This window comes from Etheostoma cragini, chromosome 18 (assembly GCF_013103735.1).
Source record: "Etheostoma cragini isolate CJK2018 chromosome 18, CSU_Ecrag_1.0, whole genome shotgun sequence".
In the NCBI taxonomy this organism is placed as follows: Eukaryota; Metazoa; Chordata; class Actinopteri; order Perciformes; family Percidae; genus Etheostoma; species Etheostoma cragini.
In genome coordinates this window covers 9,435,955-9,460,906 of record NC_048424.1, presented here as the reverse complement: position 1 = coordinate 9,460,906, position 24,952 = coordinate 9,435,955, and the positions used below count along the sequence as shown (strand labels likewise).

The following is a 24,952-nucleotide window of genomic DNA, read 5'->3' as shown; positions in this document are numbered from 1 at the left end:
CCATGCAGGCCATTTTTGCCCAGTCTTTTCCTGATGGTGGAGGCATGAACGCTGACCTTAACTGAGGCAAGTGAGGCCAGCAGTTCTTTGGACGTTGTTGTGGGGTCTTTTGTGACCTCTTGGATGAGTCGTTGCTGCGCTCTTGAGGTAATTTTGGGCAGCCGGACACTCCTGGGAAGGTTCAACACTGTTCCATGTCTTCGCCATTTGTGGATAATGACTCTCACTGTGGTTCGCTGGATTCCCAAAGCTTTGGAAATGGCTTTATAACCCTTTACAGACTGATAGATCTCAATAACTTTCTTTCTCAAGGTGTGTTAATGATCAGGCCTGGGTGTGGCTAGAGAAATTGAACTCAGGTGTGGACAACCACAGTTATAGTATGTTTTAACAAGGGGGGCAATCACTTTTTCACACAGGGCCATGATGGTTTGGATTCTTTTTCACCTTTAATAATAAACACCTATATTTACAAATTGCATTTTGTGTTTACTTGTGTTGTCCTTGACTATTGTTTAAATTGGTTTGATGTTCCGAAACACTTAAGTGTGACAAACATGCAAAGGAACAGGAAATGAGGAAGGGGCAAACACTTTTTCACACCACTGTATGTGCGAATGAGAGGCAAGGTAGAAAGGTGCTATATAAATGCCATCAGAAGCGGGGAAGGCATGGTGGGAGAAAGGAGGAGCAGGAAACTTACGACTGCATGCAGGGAAGGAGTTGTTAATCTGCTCCATTACATCTGCCAGGTCAGAGCCGCTGTGGTGGTCCAGCAGCTCATCTGAACACACAGACACAAACACAAACACAAACACAAAAACACACACACACACACACACACACACACACACACACACACACACACACACACACACACACACACACACACACACACACACACACAGCGTAAGAGCAAAGTTCAAATGTTCAGTGTGCCTGCCGAACAATGCCAATTGTAACTCCTGCTGTAGCGAATGCATTTGAAAGGACATATCTTCATATATCAAGATCAGATGTAGTATGAGTGGCTGTGTCTGAAGTCTTTTTGAGCTTAAGTGTCTCACCTGAGTTTTCAGTAAGTGGACCTGGACCTTGCACAGTTGGAGAGGACACTCCATTTACCCTTGAGTCCATCTCCGGCTGAAAGAGAGAAAGAGAGAGAGAGACATATACACAGAGGAAAGAAGGCATAAAAAAACTCCATTAATATATATTTTAATAGCATAATTATTCCGCTTGGCATCCACTTGACAACTTCAAAATCAGACGTGCTTTTGGACGTAACTTCTACGGAACAGTCTACGGCTCCCATAGGTGGAGCCCCGAGAAGGGCAATTGGCTCATTGAAGTCCATGCTGTGGATTTGTGCTGCAGCTTTTTCTCTTGTTTGCGTACGTGACTGGTCCCTTGCCTTGTGTCAGTCTCTATATGTGTGTGGTTCAGCATGTGTTGTTTTGTCTCCCTCTCTCCCGTTTTTCCTCTCTGTGTTTTTGTGACCCTGGGACGCATTCCTATGTCCCAGTGTGTTGTTTGTAACTGCTCGTGAATGTTATGTTTTCTGAATATATTTGATCACTAAAAAAACTAATTAGCAGGCAGAGACAAGGGATTACCAGAGGGCGGCACAATGAGCCTCTTGTTGTGTGTACAAAAACGTTTCTCATAAAATTGTCTCTACCAATGTCCCAACTTCAGTCTAATATGCTACAGTATCAATTACATTTTAATAAATTTAAATAGTTTGATTTTTAATGTTCTGGCTAATTGGAGTTATTTTGTGAAGTGACAATCAAAATTCCTGGCAACATGAATGACTTCATTCTAAGTCAAAAGATCACATCTATACTGTTATAATACGCAATACATGCTGTGTCTCTAAAGCATAGGATCAAAGTTTCTGTGGGAGAAGACCCATATTTGTCCTTCTGTTATTTTCGCAGCTTTCCTATCTAACACATTTGGAAATCCATCTCACCTGCAGCTTATGTGACTGACATTAATACAGCCGCCTCAGGAGCTGCAGGAGCAGACAGGGAATGCAGATGATCAACAATAATCTAGCAGGGTTCTTATTCACTTTGTTTTAGACAGGGCTTTGCCTGTGACAGATTGCCTCACTGTTCTATTGGTTCATACCGCTATCCACTGTTGTCTACACTAGGACTACAGAAAACCTGTTGTGTCCCAACATAAGTGTCAATGAGAAGACCCCAACAGACCGAGGTCAGAATTTAGCCATGTACACAGAGATTCACAGCTCGAGTTATAATGTGCAATCCCATTTATTTCTTACTCTTTTCTCAAGTCATGGCTGATACAAAGAGTCTGATAAAAGCAATTTGTCAAACCAACAAAAAGAGAACACAATGACAGTAAAAACCCCAGTTACTCCTAAAAACATAACAAAACAGTATCTCAATCCATCAATTAATGATTAGGATTGTGTAATTGGAGTACTGTGGACAGTTGATCAATTGGTGAAAGCACGCTCTGTCGCTCTGATGCACAGAAGGGAACACTTGATGCCTGGTGACATTTACGGCAGACTCAAACATTCCCTTCTGCTTTTCAACTGCAAGACACCAAATCAATATAGCCTCCCTTTCCCTCCCTCGTCACCCTTTCTTCTTCTTCGTCATCATCATCATCTCCTGGCGCCCCTGGCGCCAGTAAAGGTTAACATGTTGGAAGCGTCTCTAGAGCGCAGCCACTGTCTTGAGGCTTGTCTGAGAATAGCTAAGGTCAGGGCTTTGGTCAGCCTTCAGGAGTAGGAATTTAGTGCGTGCCTTCAAACTGGCTAGGTTTATTATTCTGCAGCTTGGCAGTAATGCTGCAGTTGATGGAAAGACATGTTGACATATCATCGGGACTATGGGGACGTAAATGTCAGAAAACAGAAGTTCTTCTTTAGCGTGGGCATTTTTACTATATGTAGGTAGATGTGCATGCCATGTTTGCATTTTTTGTCTTTTAGAGTAATTAACAATTGTACGTAACAGTATATGAAGTAGCTAAAGTAGTTTAACATTGACCAGCTGAGAAAAAAAATAAAAAATCTAATCTATGACACATCGATCTACTGTTTGAAGTGGAGGGAAATCTCCAATATGGCGAACGATGGTCGCAAAAATCTGCCGAGTCATGTCAGCTCCCTTCCTCAGGCCATATTTGATGTGAGTTATTTCTGCTACCTGAGAACCAATACTTGGTCCTGTGTTTGCTCAGTCTGATTTGTTGGGATTGCTGTTTGTTTGGCTTGAGGGTTGTGCTTTTTTCACTTGGCACAAACAATCCAACCTCTGTGAGCAATTAGGCTGGGCCTAAACAAATGTGGAAGTTATTGATAGAGGGACGGGAAACGAATGCTAGACCCCTGGATCGAATGGTAATGATGTGATCAGGATCTTATCTGAGCGGCTAATGAACAGATTTGGTTATTCAAAGACACAGCAAACTAAAACTAAAAACTGAATGGGTTGGCACGTTCACATACAAGCGATACAAAAATGTTGTATCATCTGTTTTGCATTTTTTAAATGAGTGTTAGTATTTTATGAGTTTCACTGTGAGTGAGTGAGTCTGTGAACTGTGTCTACAGTCCTGCTGCTCCCCAACAACAAGCCTAATGAACTCAAGGAAAAGACATTTCCTTTATTTTTTGAGAACATCACCAAAATACAGACAAAAGCACCAGTGCAAACCCTGCTACAAAAGATGAGTACTCTGTATTACTGTCTTGGGGGAATATGTCAGTTGTCTCATGTTACTTTCAAAGCTTACATACCAACCTTTTTAAAGCTGGCAAATGCTTCTAACTTGCTTTTATATCACGGAATTGTGATTTATCTACTTAAATTAAGTCCTTTTCCATTAGTAGACAACTAACAACATCTATGTTGTTGCTAAGCACCAAAACGACAGCCATTCTTTCTGCAAATGGCCTCTTCACAGCTGCAGTTTGAATCCATTTCAAACAAGCCCACTTTGCAGTTGTCACAAAAACTCCACAACAACAAGAAACAACCCAATCCTGAGGACCGATTATCTTTGTAATGTATGAGTCTATGAGTATCTATGTCTCTACCTCTTAGCCATAACCTGTGGCATCTTGGGATAAAACTGCCCAACAATGTGTTCTGTCACCTGGTGCAGTAGCTGCCGGAGGCGGTGGAGCTGAGACTCGAGCTGTTTGTTGTGTTCCTCCAGGATGTGCATGCGGGCCTCCAGCCGGCCCTTGTGTTGTCGAAGCAGCTTGGCCTCAGCTAGAAGATCGGCCTCAACCGGATGGGCAAAAGAACCCTCAGAGTCCCAGGGGCTTCCAGCAGGGGCTCCTCGCTGGCCATGCTGCTCCTTTAGCTGCTCATACTCCCTCTGCAGGCTCCTGGGGTTAGAAACATAACACGTATCTGTCACACCCAAAGCTGAAAGAAGTATTCTGATCATTTACTGCAGGTAGAAGTAATGTAAAAATATTCTGTTACAAGTAAAAGTCCTGTTATTTCAAATTTTACTTAAAATGATGTATGCATTAATGTAAAAAATAGGAAGTATTATCAGAAAAATGCATTTAAAAAATCAAAAGTAAAAGAGTGTATTATACTATTATATTATTTCATTGCATTATACCAGTGATGCATTCATTCGTAGGTATTTTAGTGCTGGGTACTTAACAATGCATATTACATATATACTGAATCAGATGTTCATGTTTTGTATGTGAAATCTTGATCTGTGAAGTAATTATTAACTCCAGCTGTCAGATATATGTAGTACAGAACAGTACTTGAGTAATTATACTTGCTTTCCATCAATGGTTACATGAATCTACAATATTCACCGCATCTTTTATCATTTTTATTTGATCTTGTCTTTACAAATGTACATTTCTGTGTATGTTCAAACAGCTTGAAAACTTGAACAAATGGTTGGTTCTTCCTTTAATTAATTATCCATTGAGGTCATGAGGGTTATGCAACATTATATCGGTATATGTATACATGTTTTAGTACATGTTTACTTGTGAACATGAACACAGGTGTCATTGTGCACGATGCATATATGTGAACTATATACATATGCTTTTGTAACTGAAAAGCATATATATAAACATGTTTGGACATGTATCTTACATTATTTTCTTTTTTTACTAGTCTGTTACTTGTTTAGAAGTAAGACTTATAGCCGTGTGTAACCATTAACTTGACAGTGTTCCTGGGAGCCTTGTATAAAAAGATCAGTGGACTTGTGTTGCTGAAAGCTCAGCTTTAATGGTATTATTACATATCATTGCCATGATTTATTTATTTATATATATATATATCAATGCTGTGCCTTTTTGTCATGCCGCAACTAGTCTTGGAAGGCGTCTCTCCTCTGTGATACTTCCTTATGATTAAACAATTATTACAAACTAACAAACACTTTTATTGTCACTGAGAGAATCTCACACTGAGCATTCAAAAGCTCCTTCCTAAACCCCCACAGTGGGGTGCCAAGTTAAAATACCACAGTGATGTTTACCTCTGCTTTCTGCTTTCTCAGTGAAATCCAATTTGAAGTGGATAGGCAGACGTAAACGACCCACCACCATATCTCTCGCTTCACTCCCTCCCACCCACCCTCTCTCTCTCTCTCTCTCTCTCTCTCTCTCTGTGCAGAACTATAAGATGCCACACTTTACTTAGTTGGCATTTATGAGGCTGGCAGTAAAGCTTTCTCTCTCTTCTCTCTCCCGGAATGCCTGTGTATGTGTGTAATCGGTCTTAAATCAGTCCAGTCGAGCCACTGGCTGAGCAAATGCACCCCTACAACAATAGATCGTAGAGTGACTCTGCCTCTAAGCCATCTCCATTTACTAATCAAACCAGAGAAGGACTTGGCGTGTGAGACACACTGGGGATACGGGAAGTGTGTGGATGTTTATATATTGTGCTCTGGAGTGTGACAATGAGCCCCTGGACTCAAATGACACCCAGAAGCTTTGAGTGAACATAAGAGCGACACAAAAGAAGAAGATAAGCATTGATTTTCAAGTATTTTGAACATTTCAGTTTCTATAAAACAGACATTTCAATACTTTTATTAACTTCTTATTGATCCTGTGGAAATCTAAACGGAGGAAATCTGGAAATGGAAATGATTATCCAGTTTAAGGAGATTGTCCAAACATAAAAGATATTTTCCTATATTTACTCAACCTCTTTCCACACTGAATTCTCTGAAGTTTCATTAACGGGCAGTTGTTTTGCCTCACCTCTGCTCCTCCTCCAAGCGAGCTATGATCCGCTCCATTTCGCCCCGTTCCTCCCTCTCCACGGCCTGCAGGATCTGGGCCGGACTCTGTGGTTGACTGAAGGGGGAGCCCTCCCCTCCCAGCGCCTGACAGTACTGCAGGATCAGGGCATGCTCGTCGTCCCTGTGGAAGTGAGTGCAGAGTTGTGTGATGAATGAGGAGCCCGGACATCTTGTCCCCGTTAGTCAGCTCAATTCAACTTTCCTTCAGTTGGGGGAAAAAGGACTTTTTTCAGCCCATGAACGATGTACAACTGAAAAACTGTTTGGCAGTTTAAAAGAATTATGGTTAATGACTTATAGCAAATCCTTATGTTTTGAAATAACTTGGAATGGATGCTTAGAAATTACCATATAGCATAATACTGCTCTATAAAAGCAGAGTGTAGGAACTATAGAAGCAGGAACTTGAGGAAATTGAATTACTAAGAATAAATTTAGTTTTAGCCATGCAGAGGACATCAATCAGCATCATGTGATAACAAATGCACTAGTAAGAAAAAACCCATTATACTGCACGTATAGAAACAACAACTTCCAGAGAACCCTAATCTAAACAAAGATTGTGGTAGCTGTCATGATATATAAGATCTTCTGCTATTGTAGGTCTGCTATGCTGTTAGCCCCACACGCCCTGGTAGAAAACAGATGTGTCAATCTCTACTATCTGATAACTGGAATAAAGGAGGGCTGGGAAGAGATGGAGGGAGCAGAGGAGGGAAATGGCCTGGCAGACGTAAGGAAAGAGGGAGCAAAGAAGAAATAGCTGCTGGGGTCTGCTGTTGTGTATCTGTATGTGTGTACGTGTCAATCTCTTTGTGTGCTATCTCAGTGATCTAAAAGAGGGTGGCAGGTCTTGCCAAAGCCCAGCTGTCACCTTCATTCTGAAACACAACCTGAGCCTTGAGGACTAAAAACCTGACAACCACACAAGCACAAAAAAAGATGACAAACTGTTATTTAAAAAGCCTTTCCGTTGCTAGAGTAATTTCCAGAGCCAGTTCGACGGCTTGAAATAAAGTTGGGCTGAGAAAGTTTAGTGGCGTGTTGACGCCATGTGTGGCTTTCTACAGTTTCCAGTGCTGACTCAATTTTGTCATTTTTATTCATGGATTCAGCATGCTCAAATATCCAGCAGTGCTGAGGCTGTCATTCTGTTCTGTGACATTAACATCCTGTGGTTATATATTAAAAAAAACATCTGGACTATAAGTGCACTATATACTATATGTACTATATAAATACACACACACACACACACACACACACACAATAACAATTATAACAATATACACTATAACTTTTAAGATACATTTTGTTTTATCACAACATGGGTCTTATTTATGCAGCTTTGGCCAATCGGTTATGACAACATGTTACTTACTACAGTATGGCTACAACAGAATCCAACAATGAAACAAACGCATGCAGACAATAAACAAAGTAACAATTTGGCCATATTATCAAAACGATTTAATGTGAAAGTAAAAACCAAATGTCATTACTAGTCCATCATTGCACAGAAAACTGTGTGCATTTCACAACTTATTGAACTGCAATGTCGTAAAGTGTGGAGGACATTTACAGCACACTGTTTGGGGAACACATTTACTGTTGTGCTTTTACCAATAGGAATGGTGGCCTAAACCGGGGAAATAAAATCTAGATTGTAATACAATTAGACTAGGCAGGTAATTTAGTTTAAGTAGGTGCAACTTCCTTTACATCCCTAATAGCCATGACCGATGAGCTTCAAGCGACAGAACACTGCATTGACCTCTATGAGTTGAAAACTGTGCTGTACTAGGCCACACCTCAACTAGTGACATCCAGGCAGGAACTCTTGGCACCTTTTCAAATAAGTGGTGACTTGCTATAAACTTGGTTCACACACTCTTAACAGGGCCAGACCATAACTGAGTGCATAATCCCTTGCTTTGATGAGTAGGTTAATCAAAACTGGCACACTAAAATGTCTCAAGTTTTACATAAGACAGCCTTGAATTTCTCCAGAGGAGACAATCAATGAGCATTCAGAAATGGTTCCGAATACCATTATCACCATGTGTATAATACCGGAGGTTACGAACAAATAGGACGCTTTTTCTTTCTCAGAGATGAAATAAGTATGCCGTTTCATGACCAAGGACTGGGGCGAGCGGCAGGCTAATGAAAGGTAGATAGAATGAGGCTTTCACCTCGTTTCACATAAAAGGAACAATATGCCAAGCCAGTTGCCTTCCGTGTGCGCTGAGGAGAAAAATGTTGTTGTTTTTTATAATTAACCAACCCAAGCTCTTTGTTTGATTTAAAGCACAAGTTTAGAGAGTTCTTTTCTTAAAGAACAAGAGTTGTGTCAAGTTTAACCTTGTCATGTGTTTTGTTAAAAATGAAAGGCACAAATGATAAAAGACATGAATTAAATTTTCTAAATAAGGAACTCAACCACTCGGAATTAAGGAAATGTTTACTCCACGTTTTTTTTCATCCTATTTAACCAGTAGCTCTGCCTTGCGTTTTTCTTTAATGAAGTTCTTTTGTAAAGTTCTTTATGTAGTCTTTACTTCTTCTTTTTTCTACAAATTTAACTTCTAGTCTTCACAAAAACTCTTATAGAGCTTTTTTTTATTTGCAAGCACACATACATAGTTATTAATCAATTTAACTAACATGGTGACTTGGTGAAACTGTGGATTTACTGATAAATGACAACAAGAAAGCTGGCAGAGACAGGACGTCAAATTTCACACTGCAACATGCAGCCACTGACGCACACACACACACAAAATGAATGATGAAAAGAAAACTGTAGAGAAACTTGAAAATTGGTGGCATTGTTGTCTGCTGGGGTTAGTGGATAGGGTCCGGCACAAGCTGAGTGACCAATTAGTCAGGTCGCTGGCAATAGAAAGCTGCAGCAGGACATTATGGCTGACAGGGGGAGCCCAGAGGACAGCAGAACGGGGTTCATTATGTGAGGAAATGGGCACTACAGGATGCAGAGCTGGCTCACAAACCACATACTCTGGAATATTGGGAGAAAGTAGTGGCAGTGTGGTTCGTTTTGAAGATGACAGAACACAGAGAAGAAAGAGACAGTAAAGAAAGAAAGCATAAGTGTGGGAGAAGAATTAAATGTGTTGAATGTCAAGGCTATTAGTTGCTAAGCATTGTGACAATGCGTGTGTCGCTTGGTGAGGGTGAACAGGGACGTGGCTGAGGGGCCTTATACAGTCTTTACTCAACAACAATAGTCTCGGGCCTGATGGCTAGCTAATATATCACAAAGCAGACAGCTCCTTTCAAGCTGAATTGCAGCTGCCTACACTGAGCTCAGGGAGAAAAGGAGCAACAAAAGACAGATGAAAACAGGTCTACAAGTCCTTCATTCTCCCCTCTGGTGGGATGTTAAAACCTCGCTTTCTGTAGGACCTCCCCATTTGGGGACTGATCACAGTAAAGTCCGGATATAATGTTTATGATGAAAGGCTTAAAAAAAAATCTTTCATGTTTACCTCTGTGCTTAGTGTTCAATCTGAAGGTTGCCTGGGCCCAAAGGTAAAACATGATTAGACTACAACTAAAAAAGATGAAAGGACATTTAAAAAGAAAAGGGATGGAGAAAGGGAGAGGGACAGGACTAAAAGGTAAAATATCAAAATACATGAAAAAAGGGACAGCTCTGGGGCAACTAATGGCAAGCGAGCGATAACCAAACAAAAAAGCTGAGCTAAAAAAAGTGCAAGAGGAAAACATAATGTACTATATGTTTACTAATTATTGATATCACTGCACAGCTGGCAGTGAGTCCAAATCAGTGTTTACAGGCTTTGAGCGATCAGAAAATACCAGCCAAAAGCCAAACATGCATGTAATTGGCAAACGCAGTCATCCATGTTACACTATGCACGTTTGCATAAGCACAAACACTGCCAAGAAGGCAGCTTCTCGTACCGTATCAAGCATGGAGATCATTTGTGTGTGTGTGTGTGTGTGTGTGTGTGTGTGTGTGTGTGTGTGCGTGTGTGCGTGTGTGCGTGTGTGTGTGCGCGCGCGCGCGTGTGTGTGTGTCCTCCACACAGACGACCAGATGGAGTGTTGTGATAGACAAGAGGCTTGGGTGAAATCAGCTATAGGCGGAAAAGAATAAATCTTAAAAAAAAGAGAGAAAGGACAGTAAACCACTGCAAACCAAAGGCATTCAAAAAGAGAAGGACTTGTTACTGAGGAGTCTGACAACACAATGCACAGCCTCCTCTTTTGTGAAGAAATATGGCTGGTTTTACTTCCGTGGTCTTTATAAGGCACAATAATACTTATATTATTTTTTTACATGTTACTTTTTCCCTTAAAATTAGGGCTTGATGGACACATTGGTGTATACCAAATAAACTACAGGCTGAATCTGGCCTTTTAAAAACAGCCCATACTTTTCACAACTAATAAATTAAAAATAAATAATAAACTAACTAGAAATTAAGAGCCAATATGTTGGAAATCACTTCAAATAAGTTGATTATTGTGCACACAACAACCACAAATAGCCTACAACAGCAGACAAATAGGATGCAGTTCATTGCTAATAGTGCTCCTAATAGCTCCTAATTAGTGGCACTGGTCAATATTTTCAATAGGTTGCAACAAATAAAAGTGTTTACATATCATGTCTTAAACTTAAATGTTCCTTATTTAGAGCTTGGTTATTTACTTTATATTTTTTAAACTTAAAGTGGCTTTGCATTACAAAAAAAAAGCACATTAGATCAAAAAAAAGAGGATGATTTTTTTTTTTACTTGAAATGTGAAGTATGAAGTATACACACAGGCACTATGGTGTGCTCCAATGCTGATAAGCATAAAGCCATTCTTGTTAAAGATATGTGAGGAAAAAACATGCTTGTTTGCGATTGGCATTTAATTTTTGGAAGATTGTGCAGTTTTTATCTTTGCAGCTACATTGTGGCTTTTGTTTTGCAGCAAAACCAAAGGGAAATCTTACAGAAATGACGAGTGTGAAAGTGAGTGAAAGCACAAGAACTATGATTATGTTCTAAATGTACCCTGGTGGGTGTTTTTCCCTCTGCTGTTAAACCCATTAGCCTTCATCAATCCATCATCTCCCTCACCTCATCAGCACTCTATACACTTTTGTGTATGTGCGTCAGTGTTGTTTCAGAGCACAGGCAAAGATAATGGCTTCTTCTCTTAAATAAGCCTGAGTACAAAGCACAAAAAAGAAAGGAGGAGTGGGAATAATTTGTTTGTCTCGCATTATGAAAGCTTGGAGAGGAAAATAAATCCACCTTCTCCTGCTCACCAACACATTTTGTCTTTCTATTCTTCTGTCCTTAAGCAAAAAAAAGCAGAGAGAGCTTTTGGAAGTCTTCAAACTAACACCTCCTGTTTCTAAAACTGCTATTGTGCACAGCAAGGTTGGATGCAGGTGAAGTGTGGGAGCAGTGGACCACATGATGCAGCTACATCAGCAGGGGTTGCAACCTCCTACAGAATGAGGCTTGATGCTTCACTTCATCTTCACTCCGGATTCTCAAAGGTTTTCACCAACCTCCAATGTGCCTTTTCACTGTTGAGCTGTAATACTTTTTTAAAGAATTTTCTTCTTCTAAAAATCTAAAAACTTGTTTTCGCTTTCCATTATATGTCATATAGGGAATTTCTTTGCTCCAGGTGTACACTTTTAACACTTCTGAAAACACATTTGTGATTTGTGCTAGATTTTTAGCTTTGTGCTACTTGAAGTTGTTGTTGAGATGGGAAAAAAAACATGCACCCTTCATTTTATCTGTTACATTCTCAAGCACAATTTCATTTCCCACATGGTTGACTTCCAAAACTATGATGATGATCTAGGATCTGGGAATTCTTGTGATCTACAACTGTCTTATCAAAACAGGCTATCGAACGGAAAGTTATTCCCTCCACAGACAGGAACACAGTGAAATGTGTGTGCCTGTGTGTGTGTTTCTGTTTGAACACACAAGTTAGTGTGTCCATGAGCGCAGAGGGCGTTTGAACCTCAAGTGCTCATTCCCCCGATTAGGATCTGAGTTGGAAAAGGGACAAATACGCCCTTCAACTCAAATAGCCTGCACATGACTTCAGAGCTCTTGCTCATCAGCTTTTCTCCTTTTTTTGTAATTTCTTCTTTTTAAAGTTTGCCATGTTCTCATCTCCTCAGATCAAAGATAACTAGTCCTTATCAGAGATGCTGAAACCAATCACACTCACTTCTCATCGTTGGCACTCAAATCCATTACATTTCAACTAATGTCCTGTCCTTCCTGCTGAACTCAACTACATCCCATTGTCTTTTTCCCCCCTAGTACACACTTCTTTTGCTCTCTCAAAACCATTAGAAATTCTCACACACTCGTTCTTCATCTCTTTTCAGCAATGTGTGAAGCCACCTGGTTATTTACCGAGCTGGTTTTGATACACTGAAATCAGGAAAGGCAAGTTTTTTTGGGGCTATCTTGACAGGTAAACAGTTCACAGGAAGATATCTCAGAGTTTTAACAAAATCAAATATCAAATATTTTGCTTGACTTTTTGACCAAGATCTGTGAAACAAAGTTGGTTGGAAACGTGTGATCATGTTATGTATAGAAATGTTGGCAATGACCAGTGGTGACTTACATGCTCCCTGTGGCTGAGCTGCTGTCTGTGGGCAGGGAGCCGTTGGAGCGCTCCATCTGGGCCAACCTGAGAAAGAAACCCTCATCAGTTGCTGCCACTTAAATTACTAATTAGAACTGAAGCATATCAAACTTGTGATTATCTCATCAAATTGTAGAACAGCGATGGCAACAAATGCGGATCTCAACGCCACAGTAGCACACCAATTAAAAAAATCAAAGATAGTAGTTTCAAAGCAGGTAAATGACAACTTTGTGGTCTTGTATGTGTGTGCAAAATTATATTTTTTGGAGAGAGATGTGTGAGGATGCACGTATGCGCATGTGTCTTTTTCTGGTCACATATTCAGACAAAGCAGCCACGCTAATGAGGCCGATTCCTCAGATCAAAGCCTGTATTTACTTAACTCTGACAGTGTGGAAGCAGGATTGTCCAGCAGAGTAAGAACAGAATCTACACACTAAACTTTAGGAGGAAATTGGACTATGACAGAATATTCATGGAGGGACAAATATAAAGTTATTATTCCACTGGTGAAACCTCATCAGTGTGTGCATTTTTCCATGCAAATTTATAAGTTACGCTATAATCTACTATGTCAGCGTCTATATTTCAGGAAAAATTGTAATTCACAAGGCTCATGTCTGTGTCATTGCTGATAAAACAATACAAGCAGAACCGCTGAGCGAAGGTTAATGGTGTGTGACCACTGAAAGGTTACAGGCCAGAGAGAGCAGCGCTGCTTCAGAAGAGCCTTCAAGATTAAAGCTTTCTGTGGAAGGACGGTAGGTTCTGTTTGGACACGGATAACCCTTGTCCGCTTTAGAGCAGATAAGCTTTTGAGTGATTAGAGATTCATTTGAGGGGTAAGATGGGATTTGTGAAACGTTTGGGATCTTACTAGTCAAACTTGTCTTAAAATCAAACACAACCACCGTTTTCAATCTCACTGCAGCAGAACATTAGTTTTGCGATGTGGGTGACGATTAACTGCAGATCACACACTGTGTACATGGATGTGTTGATGCACGCAGCAGGATCATGGCTCAGTCCTCTGACATTTAATGTATGTGTTCACCAGGAAATAAAAAGCAGACAGACTACGTTCGACGAATAGCTTCCCTGACACTTAACAATTAAACAAATGCAAATAGTCTACTGAAACGGAACTTCTTATGCCACAGCATAGTTCCACTCTAAGGTTTAGAAAATATCTAGAGATGCAGTGTTTTCCAGTGTGAATATTTTCAGCGTGAGAGTAATGACCCCATATTTAAAGCTACACTGAACATTTGTGGAGCATTGTACAGATTCCGGACCATGACAGAAATTCAGATATTACCGATTATTCTGATAGTAAACTGGAAAATAACATTTTTGCTTTTCTCCTTTGTATATAACTGCATGTTGAAAAGGATTTCAAAATGACACCTAATTGAAGCCATAATGTGCAATCTCCATCTTTCTGTGCCCGAGCAGAATAAAGCCCAAAATAAGTAACAGGGTTCTCTGATAGATACTGGCACAATGTGAGTTGTTTGTGATTCTGACCTAAAAGTGTCAATTTTATACTTGTTTCATACCGTTATGAGAATAAATAGCACCTCCTCTTCAAGAAGCACTAGTGCAACTAGTAAAGACATCCAACATTATTTGGATTTGTATGATTGTCTGGAAGTTTCACTGTACAATCAACATATACTACAGTATAACAGTTAGATAATTCTTTAAATGTTTTCTGAAAACATTGCCCTACATGTGCATATTATGAGGTTTTTGGTTTGGATTTTATTTGATTTAATTTACTGCAAATCACATGTATAAGTATTTGTTGACCCTTTGATAATACAGTATTTTACATTGTAAATATCATCATTTATCACTTCCAGGCTGCAACTGGTTTCCAATTATTTTACTACTCTCTTAAAATCAAGGTAAAGATTTGTTTGAGCATCATGTCTCCTTTTATTTTGGTGAATAGAATAATTAAAATAATAAGAACGGTTCTTTAGAAGTTTATTTTTTATACTATAATGAAGCTTTAATGCAGTTAGCAAGTCTTTATGTGTGTGCGTTGTGGCATCTGAGAGGATGACGATTGGGGAATGTGATGCGTACCTGCTGGCATACTGCTCTATCCTGGAGTGGGTGTCATCATGAGAGAGCTGAGGTGACTGTGGAAGCCTGGAAATGAATGGGGTAATGGAGATGAATGAGATTCTGCATGCTCACACAACCTCATTAACACATAGGAGAATCACAGGCACACGCACACACACACCCACACACACACACACACACACACACATACTATAATGGCCCTTCACACCATCACCTAGAAAACAAATCTGATGATCCTAGAGAGAGAGAAATAGGGGAGCAGGATGATCTACGGGGCAGGTGGATGGTTTTTGACAGCCACTGGTGGGATGCAAGTTTGATGCTTTAGAGAAGAGGAGAAGGTGATGGTAAGGAGAAAGTGGGTGACTTTTTTTCAGTTGCATGTTCAGCCAGTTGATTGGGCAGGCAGGCAGGAAGGCAACATGCAGTGCAGTCATGGCTTAGTTGAAGTAAGGACTAGGGGGAGGTGAGTGAGGAGAGAAGGGAGTAAAGGAGGTGTCGTTAAAAGGCATTCCAGTCTGCAGCCGATGTGTTGTTGCTGGTGCCGTAGATACTCACTCATACTGCTCCGGACACATGCTGATGAGGGTGACGGGACTGTAAGAGAATTGGAGGGAAGGAGGGAGGGGAGGTAAGGTACCACTAAACATTTCAGAATCAAAAACACAGCAGCTGGAGGAAGGCATGGAAGGAAATGTCTGTCCAACAGCTGTGTAGCCAGGCTCATATACAGTCACCAGTACACATACACTACGTGTGGTTATGCTTATCCCCTGTGACATTCTCTAAACCCTGCATCAAAATTTGTGACAACGATAATGTGTAGCTTGGCAGTCAGTTGTGAAAGGGTCAAGATTGGCAAGTGGATCTGTCAGCACACCGTAATATATGCAGGTTGTGTGTATGAAATTCACACAGAAACCTGTGCACTTACCTCGTTATAAGTGTTAACTGTTGTCCGTGTAGTATTTCAAATTGTATTTTATGTGATTTTCTAACTGTATGTATTTCTACCGATTTATTTTCTAGCCCTCCTTCCCTTCCCCTAAGTGGCTATGGGACCGCCATTGTATGACTTGCATAAATTATTATATTAAATTATTATTTATAAATTAGAAATAAAAAAAAATAATAAATAACAAATTAGTTTATTTTTCACATCTCCTCCTGCACACTGAATGATATGGCCCAAATGCATTCCTCTTTCTCATTTATTTCCATCAGGATTTACTGAAATAGCATGCCAGCAAAAACATATACAGAACCTTTTTTCTAGTTAATCTGATCTTAAGTACATGGCTGTATGTTATGGAGAGATGTGTTTGGTGCATAAGAACCAAGCTATGGAAGTTTCCAGTTTGTAGTCCGTGACAATTGCAGCTATACTTAGTAAAGCAGAAGATAAATTGTTATTTGTAAGCAAATGGGACATATTCTAAGCCTTATCTAAAAAAATACAAAGAAATATGTTTTTTCACTGAGGAAGCTGGCAAAAAATTGGTGAGATAACAATTGAGGTTGACATTTTTTTTTTGCCTCTTGCTTTAGTCTCCACATTAAAGCAGAGCAATTTAGAGGGAGACGTGCGGCTTGGTGGTTATGTTCCTCCCAGCAGGGCAGCCAGTGTAGTCACACTTCAGTAGCTGTGGGGAGAATTGAAAATGTAGCCGGGGATTCAGACGGAAAAAAGAGAAGAAAGAGAGAAACCGTAAGAGAAAAAGAGATTGGGGTTGGCAGGGCAAACTGAGCTAACTATCCAGAGAAGGTTGTGCGGCAGTTTTATGCGCTCCCGCCCACATCTTTGCCCGAAGGTACAGTCAGTCTGCTCATTTTGTTTTTCAGGAGAGGGATGTCAGTTTTCATCTTTACCCAAAAAAAAAAATCGACAGCTTTGTAGAGTGTAGATGTTTGTTGTTTTTTTTAACCCAAATTTGTCAGACCTGCATAAAATGACTTTAACCTTTAGATGGATACATATGAGGAGACAGAGTTTGTAGCAAACAAAGAAACACAAGTTACTGTAACAGAGAGGGAGGGAGAGAGGGAGAGAAATTGGAAATGAAGCATGAGGAAAAAAAATGAGTGAAGGAAAGGTGACTAAAGGAAAGAGAGGGAGGGGAGAAATCATGACAGCAGAGACCTTGGGAGTATTTTGGGTCTGACAAATGTGGCTGCTGTAAAGGGTAGGTTTTTATGAAAGGCTTGTTGTGCTTGTTGAAGTACAACAGGGAGCAGAGCTCTGTTCAAATTTGCCTTCCAATAGTATTGTGCTAAAAGTCTAAACGGCGGTTGAAATGCATGACCACCATTTCAATTTATCATGAATATCTGAATTTGAATGCCTCAATCAAAAAAAAATACTTTTTATAAGAATATGGCTTATTCTATTAAATCTAAGATTAGTTCAAAATGAAAACATATTTATTATATTTTTGCATCTTTACCTTTTCATTTGTCACTGACTTGAACGAGTCAAACTCACACAGAAAGATTTAACATTTTAACATTTTAATAAACATTTGAACAAAGTCTTTAAAAAAAAGGAAAGTCAATGTCTTGCCAGTATGGTGAACGTTGAGCCTGGGGTAAACAAATGGCCAGTCACAAGCTGTAAAAGCCATGTAGAGGGGCATGAAGCTGTACAGTAAAGCTACCAAACTTACTTGGAGCGCTGCTCTATTCAGTGGCTAATTGAGAAAACTTAAATCCTGCAAAAAAACTGCAAAAAGAGCTTATGTCTTTTCTCATTTCTTTATGTGTGTCTATTTTCAGAGTTGTTGGTTGTTGTTTTTTTGCCATGAAAGCTTTCTAAAAATCTATTCAGTATATCATGCTGTCATAGTCACTTGGTCACAGTAAGCACTGCTTCCCTCTCCTCTCCCTCGTCTCCATCAGGGACAAAAGACCATCTGCACATGTTGACACCTTTACCTGTCTGTCAGGAAAACAGCTAAAAGACTGGAAAGAGAAACAGCTTTTGTCTGTGCGTGTGTGATGTGTATATGTTTACTTGGACTAAATATAGGAAACCCAAAAAATATTTAAAATGTACTTTTCCTAAAGGCAATACATAAAATTACTTTGTTTACAACGGAAAATTGTTTTGCTTTATTCATTCAGAAATATATTTGTTATTGAGTTTTGCCACCTAACGCACACTTTTTTTTTCTTCTTTTTTTTTTAACTTTGGTTGATTTTTCGTGATGGAACAAAATCCTTTTCTTGAAACTGGATTCTGAAAAAAACATGTAGCCATTCATTTTCAAATCCACGTTCAAACACATTAACCGCTCTGCAGGGCTAAATGCAAGGACTTGTTTACTCTATCTGGTTATGTAAGGAAAAAAAGCATAATCCAGCACTGGGTCTTTCACATTAACAAATATAGCTGTGACGAATAAAAATCCTATCTGCCGTAAAATGAAGCAAAGATACAAGCGGGAGGCGAGAGAGTAGGTGGGAGTTGCTCTCTCAAGGTAGATAGAAACAGAGTGGGTTGACTTAAAAAAGATAAATAGTGATACAAGGGGAAAAGAAAAAGACAGCAAATGAGGCCAATTATGCAGCAGACTTTCTCACTTTCTCTTTCGTTGCTACAGTACTCAACAAATTACAATTTCTTAGTTCAGTTTTTTAAGATGACCAATAGAGCCTGACAATACATTGATAAGGTTCGAAGGATTATTAAAAAAAAATTAAAAATATGATATTGTATACAGCAAGAACAACTTAATAAATTAATATTCAGGATTATGTTAGTCTTGTTCAATTTATTGATTTAGCCGATTTGTCTTGAATACAAATAAAACATGTAACCTATGCAATATTTTGAAGTTGAAATTAGGGAAAAATCAAATTACAATAACAAGCTTCGATAGCAGGAACCATGTTCCAATTACAGAAAAAACTATTTCAATTTAGGTCACGGTATTCATTTTAGTCACACAGAGATGGCAAGTGTGATAGATAATATGTACGTTAAAACGAATGTGGCATGCTCAAAGGAGAATTCCAGTCGATTCCAACACAAAGCTCTGTTGTTTGTAAATTTGAAGTGCTGTCAGTAGAGAGAAAAACAATGCTGCCTACACACTGTTGTCCTCCTGCTAGAGTTAGCACCCATGAGTCTTTAACAGGGCAAGTCTTAAACGTGTTTTTAGCCTCTTAATGTCATTAAAAGTGCCTACCCATGCGCAGTAATTCCGTCTGAGTTAACACAGTGAATCTGACTGCTGTAGATGTGAAAGAAATGCATTAAAATTGTGCTAATTACGCTCTGGTGTTGAGAGGCAGTTAGAGAGCCTACAAACTACAACACAGAAAAGAGATAAAACAAACCTATGTAGGCTATCAATTTAATGCTTAAAATAAGGTGTATGAGTGTGGATTAGCAGCTGAATTAGCGCAACTGTCATGCATGTCTGTTTCAAGAAATCACTGCGCATGGGTAGGCACTTTAAATGACATTTTGAACATGTTTAGAGGCTAAAAACGTGTTTAAAACTTGCCCTGTATAAGCCTGTTGGGTGCTAACGCTAGCAGGAGGATAACACGGTGTAGGCACAGGTGTCAGGTTTTTCTCTCTACTGAAAGCACTCCAAATTTACAAACAATAGAGCTACTTGTTGGAATCGACCAAAATTCTCCTTTAAAACTGATTGTATCTTATAAGCCATCCAAAAGCAAACAAATATTCAGGGTTATTTATGCACATGAAGCTGTTTTGAGTAGTCAAAGCTGTGGCAATGTGGAAAGTCCACAGGTCACAGGAGAGTTCTTATGCAGTAAGAAAGAGACGGGGAAATGAAGACAAAACGGTCATAAATTATCAAGTTATCCATAAAGTATCCATTTCCTTTCTGCATACTTTGAAAAGATTCTTGTGTTTCGCAACAATTCCTAAACCTTTTAGGGGCATTTATCAAGCAGGCATCTCAGCAAGAGTCATTTTTCAGAGAAGAAGGGAAGTCAGAGTGGAGCGAGGTGTGAGGGGAGAGGAGGACAGGCATGGATGGGAGAGATGAAAGAGGGCATGTAATCTATCTGAGAGGCGACTGTGTGCAACTGGATGTCGGGGAAAATCTATTGTAAAGGAACAGGTGAGACATTGTTTTTGGTGCTTACAAAATGCAAAACTACACTGTTCAAAAGTAAGAGAGTATGAGCGGGAAATGTCTGACAGGCAGAGAAAAGGAGACTATAGATAGATTCATTGGGGAGAAAACACAATGAAGAGTAAAAAAAGAAAGAAAAGAATGACAGTCACAGAGCACACGGGGCAGGCGGGCTTGGTATTCCAAAGGGCCACAACTCAGACACACAATCCAACGGGGAGGATGAGAAGCCGCCTAGGGCGTCTGCATAATGTGGGCCAAGTTAAACGGCTCTCCAGGGGGATTTACGACTGCCAGGAGCAGCGACATAAATCAGACGGGCAGGTGCTGCAGGCAGAAGATCTACAGTGTAGCAAAGACACCTGGTAATGACTGGTGCGACAGGTAAATAAACACATAAACTGAGTGGAAAATTAACACTGCACACATACTGTAGCACAGCTGTGTGTGTGTGTGTGTATCAGGCCTGAGACTTTTTATAACCTATGACCTGAGGATAATTATGACAGAGATTTGACAGTAAGATTAAAGGGGAAGTCCACCTATTTTACACATCAAAGACAGTCATGGGGGGAACTATTCTTGATTTGTGTTATCCCTCAAGTAATAAATGAGAGCCAGAGTTGCAAACTGGGAGCATGGAGTTCTAGAGACTTTAGAGCTTTACCGAGCGGGAAGGTTCTGTCGAAAGACGCTATCAAGTTGTAGGATCCAAGGTATTTGGAGCTTGAGTCAGGACATCTCACCCTTTACAGCATCCAAAAATATGTCAGGGGCAAGTCAGGGATGTGTGGATGGAAGCCAACAGTCCTCAAAAACTTACTAGAGCCAAATCAAACCTATTGTTTTCCTATTTTAAGGATTTCATTTTTATCACACATGTAACTAAACACCGCCACATGTTTCTTTTCACTCATAAACATATCACATTATTGAAGCTTAAGGCATCGTCCCTTTTACTATGACATTAAGTGATTTTAGTGCAGATGAAAGGCATTGTGCTCATTGTTAGACACAAATGTAAACAAAGTGGATTTGGTTTCAGTCCATCTGTAAATGGGTTTAACTGTGCTCTAGCAAATCAGATTTGAGCTATGTTCTGTTCCATAAAGACACTCAAGTGTTACTCACGTTTCCATGTTGTCGCCCTCGAGAACTGTCTGGACTGGTAAGTAACCCAGCCGAGGATGTTTGGCAAAGTACTTCTTCGATCGGAATTTGTTCTTCAGCACTTTGGTGAAATCACGCATGTCCTCGCCTGATGTCGTCTTCAGGACAAGAGAGAGAGACAGACAAAGTTGTTGTGTCATTTATTGCAGGGTGTGTGTGTGTGTGTGTGTGTGTGTGTGTGTGTAGTTCCACAATCACTTGTACACAAATCAGCAGCATATGCATTTGTGTGGAAGAGAATGTTGTCTTAATTAGATACTTAACAAAGGTGTTCTTTCTGCAGAAGCGGTTTCTGCACTCAACAAATTACCACAGCAGTCTGACCACAGGGAGAGAAAATCCCTTTGCAGAAGATTCAGACACACACACACACACACACACACACACAAATATACAACTCCCACCGTTGACAGATATACTTAAATGAACAGACTACTAAATTCACCTATTGACTTATCCATGCAATTTAAGATGGTAGCTTGAGCAAACCAACAGCAATTACAAAATAATTATACTAGGCTGAAGGACAATTTGTGCAAGTTTATGTGTCTTTTTATGTAAGCTCCTTTCTGTGTGGTCCACCAGGCACGTTTATTTTCTTTTTAAGATTTAGTTTTTTGCTTTTATTACATACTGACAATGTGGATATTGACAGGAAACAATGGGGGAGAGAGAGAAATGAAAGGGGAGATATTGAAGTTACATCACCCCCAAGACAAACAAAATTACACAAGAGACACCAGCCACAGTCAGACCCAAACAACACCTCCACTTAGGAAAGGTAAAAACATTAAAATTACAGAAATCAATTCAGCACACCACCAAATTTGGATACTTCAATATCACTGAAAAATCCCATTGGATCTATAAAAAATGTCACTCTCATAAAATCGAAAACTTAATAAAAATGCAATATTGTGGCCTTAAAGTACACAGTGTGACAAAAATGAGAAAACAAATCTTATCAAATGGCCGCACTGAGTCACACAAAAGTCTTTAACTTTCTGCAAAAATAGTTTTTTTATAGAGTCGTTATTAAATATGGACTCAATATTTTCAGAGGTATGAAACTGAAACACAATTTGGTTTGAGTATGGGGAGAAGGATAAAATATAATGATGTATCATGGTGATATGTTTAGAGGAAAGAAAGAGAAAAACATGCACTTCAAAGATGTCAAATAAAGTTGAGTTGATCTAAAAGATTCAAAATGACACAATAAGTTGCTTCAGATGAGTTTTCATTTGATCTCAATCTGACAGGTGTTTATGAACAGCAAGTGTCACGAGATATCACACATCTCCACAAGGATTTAAGTTAAGTTTTTTCTTACTTTTGTTCTCAGCCATTTCAGTATTGATCTCACTGTACTGTGTACTTAAGGTCATTGTTTTGAGAAGAAAATAAGATGCACCGATCTAAGGTGTTTGGCACTGCGAAGCAAACTGTCCCCAATCATTTGCTTGTATTTGGCTCAATGCATTGCTTCCTTTATCCATGTTGGTGCTGAAAAGCCTGCGGGCAGTACGCTGCTGTCACAGCTATTCTTCAAAGTAGTGATGGTGATAAGTTGTGACCACTTTCTGGCAGACGCAGAGCTTAACATTAAGGCTAGGAAGTTCACATATTCATTTAATCAGCGCTTAAAATTCTTTGTCTGTTGCTCTAAGTCTGTCACTAGACTTTTTACAGCTTCCAGGCAGCTGTCATGAGCCTCTCTTTTCTGCCAAACAAACTAGATTTCTGCAACACTGATTGTTGTCCTAGCAAAATATGCCCCATAGCTCAGCATGGCTATTATGTTCATGATCTCATCGAACCAAAGTATGTTTTGCTTAGCTGTTTAGACTGTTGGGTGACCAGCTCTAAGAGTATCCCTATAGTGTCCCTAATAGATACATAATGATATCTATATAGATGTACAGACATTTTAAAAATCACATTTAAAAATCACTTGAACTGGCCACAGAGTGGGTTGAGTTGTACAGACATCTCAGGAAGATTGAATATAATTTGGATTAACCTTAACTGTGTTTTTGGGATCGTACCAGTTATTTTAAGGGAACGCGTGCAGATCATTGTCAAGAATACTAATAAAACCCACTTAGATTTTAAGATAAAAAAAGTCAAGGAGGAATATGAAATCTCTCTGAAGTTGCGGTTTATTCCTTCCTTTCCAGTAAAGCTGCCGATCATTAAACTCCTGAGTGATTAAAGTGCCCTATGGCTGCGTAATAATCTTTAACCAACAATTTAAGCGCTGGTTGCTGCAGCACAGCTGAATATAAAATTTTGTTTTTTTCAAAGTCATGGCAGGCAGTTGCCGGGCATGTTAACTCAGGGAAGAATGATCACTACTCCCTACAGCTGCTCTCCCAGAGTCAATATCTATCCCATTTGCAAAATTGAAATAGCAAATTAAAAGACAGAAATGAGAAACGTCTCCACTCAAGTCATTCAAAGTTTGACGTTAAGCAATATTGAAATGAGTTGGCCCACAAGTGTGCAATCCTAATTGAGAAACAGGGCAATGTTCAATTTCGCCTAGCTCCCCCTTTTCTAATATTCTTCTCTCTGCGTAGTAGCAAAGTGAAGTATTGCTTTCCGAAGGAAATTATAAAAAGACCTCAGAGAGCCAAAAGCTTTTTACCATTTGTTCATGAAAATTCAAATGTAGCCAGAGATCTGTTGAGACGGTTGATTGTGTAACAAGTTGGAGAAATCAAGTGCATGGGAACTAGAACGTAGAGGCAAGTGGCAGGAATAATGTCAACATGCATTAATCAAAGCGAGGGGATACAAATCCGGTCTATTCTTGCAATACTGTTTATGATACGCCTTAACATTATAATGCCAAATGGTTTCCTGAGGTTGGTTGGAATATCTTGACCAAACCTATTTAATCTCAGAGCCTTGACCTCAATCTTTAGGATAAATTGGAACGCAGACTGCAAGACAGGCCTCAGTGGGCTTTCAGATCAAAAATAGTCATTATTATTATTATTATTATTATTATTATTATCTATAATATTTTAATAGGCATTAAAAAATTGAGGTTGGGTTTGGATTACTTATCAGACTCCCAAAATGCTGCACCTCTCTATGTATGTATGGATTTTACAACTAATTTTATCTTTTGTTGGGATGATCGGCAATTTAACAGTAAAAAATAGCGTTAGGAATGTGCGCTTGCACGTATTTGATTGGCTGCAGGAAGACCTGTGTTTTTTTTGCCGGAGCCCTCTGCCTTGGCACCCCTACTGAATCAAGACAGTGATCCCATTCAAATGAAATAAATGTTATAACAGCATATTGATGCTGATGGTTTTGGAAAGAGACGTTAACCTATCACATACAAATGAAAAGTTTAGCTGTCCACATGCTTTAGATACACATAACAATTCACTGAAGTACAAAACATTTGAAAAAGCAAGTGTTCAGCGTAAGGTAATGATTCAAGTTGAAAATCTGTGCAAATGTGTTGCCTTCATTAAATGGATGAGTAAAGTTTGTGAGCACTTGGAAAAAAGATTTGAGATGAGCTGCTGAACAACATGTGGTGTGTGTGTGTGTGTGTGTGTGTGTGTGGGGGGGGG

General features: G+C 39.5%; 1 protein-coding gene and 1 long non-coding RNA gene across 6 annotated transcripts in view; one reads left to right on the top strand and one right to left on the bottom strand.

Annotated features, from left to right (window-relative positions):
* LOC117961561 overlaps positions 1-5,725 on the top strand; it is a 13,817-nt gene extending 8,092 nt beyond the window's left edge. Inside the window, exons 2-3 of the long non-coding RNA XR_004660434.1 lie at positions 1,012-1,018; positions 5,715-5,725. This is a non-coding gene — a long non-coding RNA (uncharacterized LOC117961561). The remainder of the gene's footprint in view (positions 1-1,011; positions 1,019-5,714) is intronic.
* The window catches only part of LOC117961559 (utrophin-like), a 41,652-nt gene extending 20,141 nt beyond the window's left edge, over positions 1-21,511 (bottom strand). For 2 of the 5 annotated variants that reach the window (XM_034900328.1, XM_034900327.1), the window contains exons 1-8: positions 21,318-21,511; positions 15,631-15,669; positions 15,070-15,135; positions 12,952-13,017; positions 6,257-6,418; positions 4,147-4,384; positions 1,068-1,143; positions 704-784 (exon numbers count right to left, since the gene is read on the bottom strand). In XM_034900328.1, the coding sequence (XP_034756219.1) occupies positions 704-784; positions 1,068-1,143; positions 4,147-4,384; positions 6,257-6,418; positions 12,952-13,017; positions 15,070-15,135; positions 15,631-15,669; positions 21,318-21,496 (907 nt within the window). In that variant the 5' untranslated portion in view covers positions 21,497-21,511. The remainder of the gene's footprint in view (positions 1-703; positions 785-1,067; positions 1,144-4,146; positions 4,385-6,256; positions 6,419-12,951; positions 13,018-15,069; positions 15,136-15,630; positions 15,670-21,317) is intronic. The other 3 variants (XM_034900331.1, XM_034900330.1, XM_034900329.1) reach the window with 2 other exon arrangements.
* Between the last annotated feature and the right edge of the window lie 3,441 nt (positions 21,512-24,952).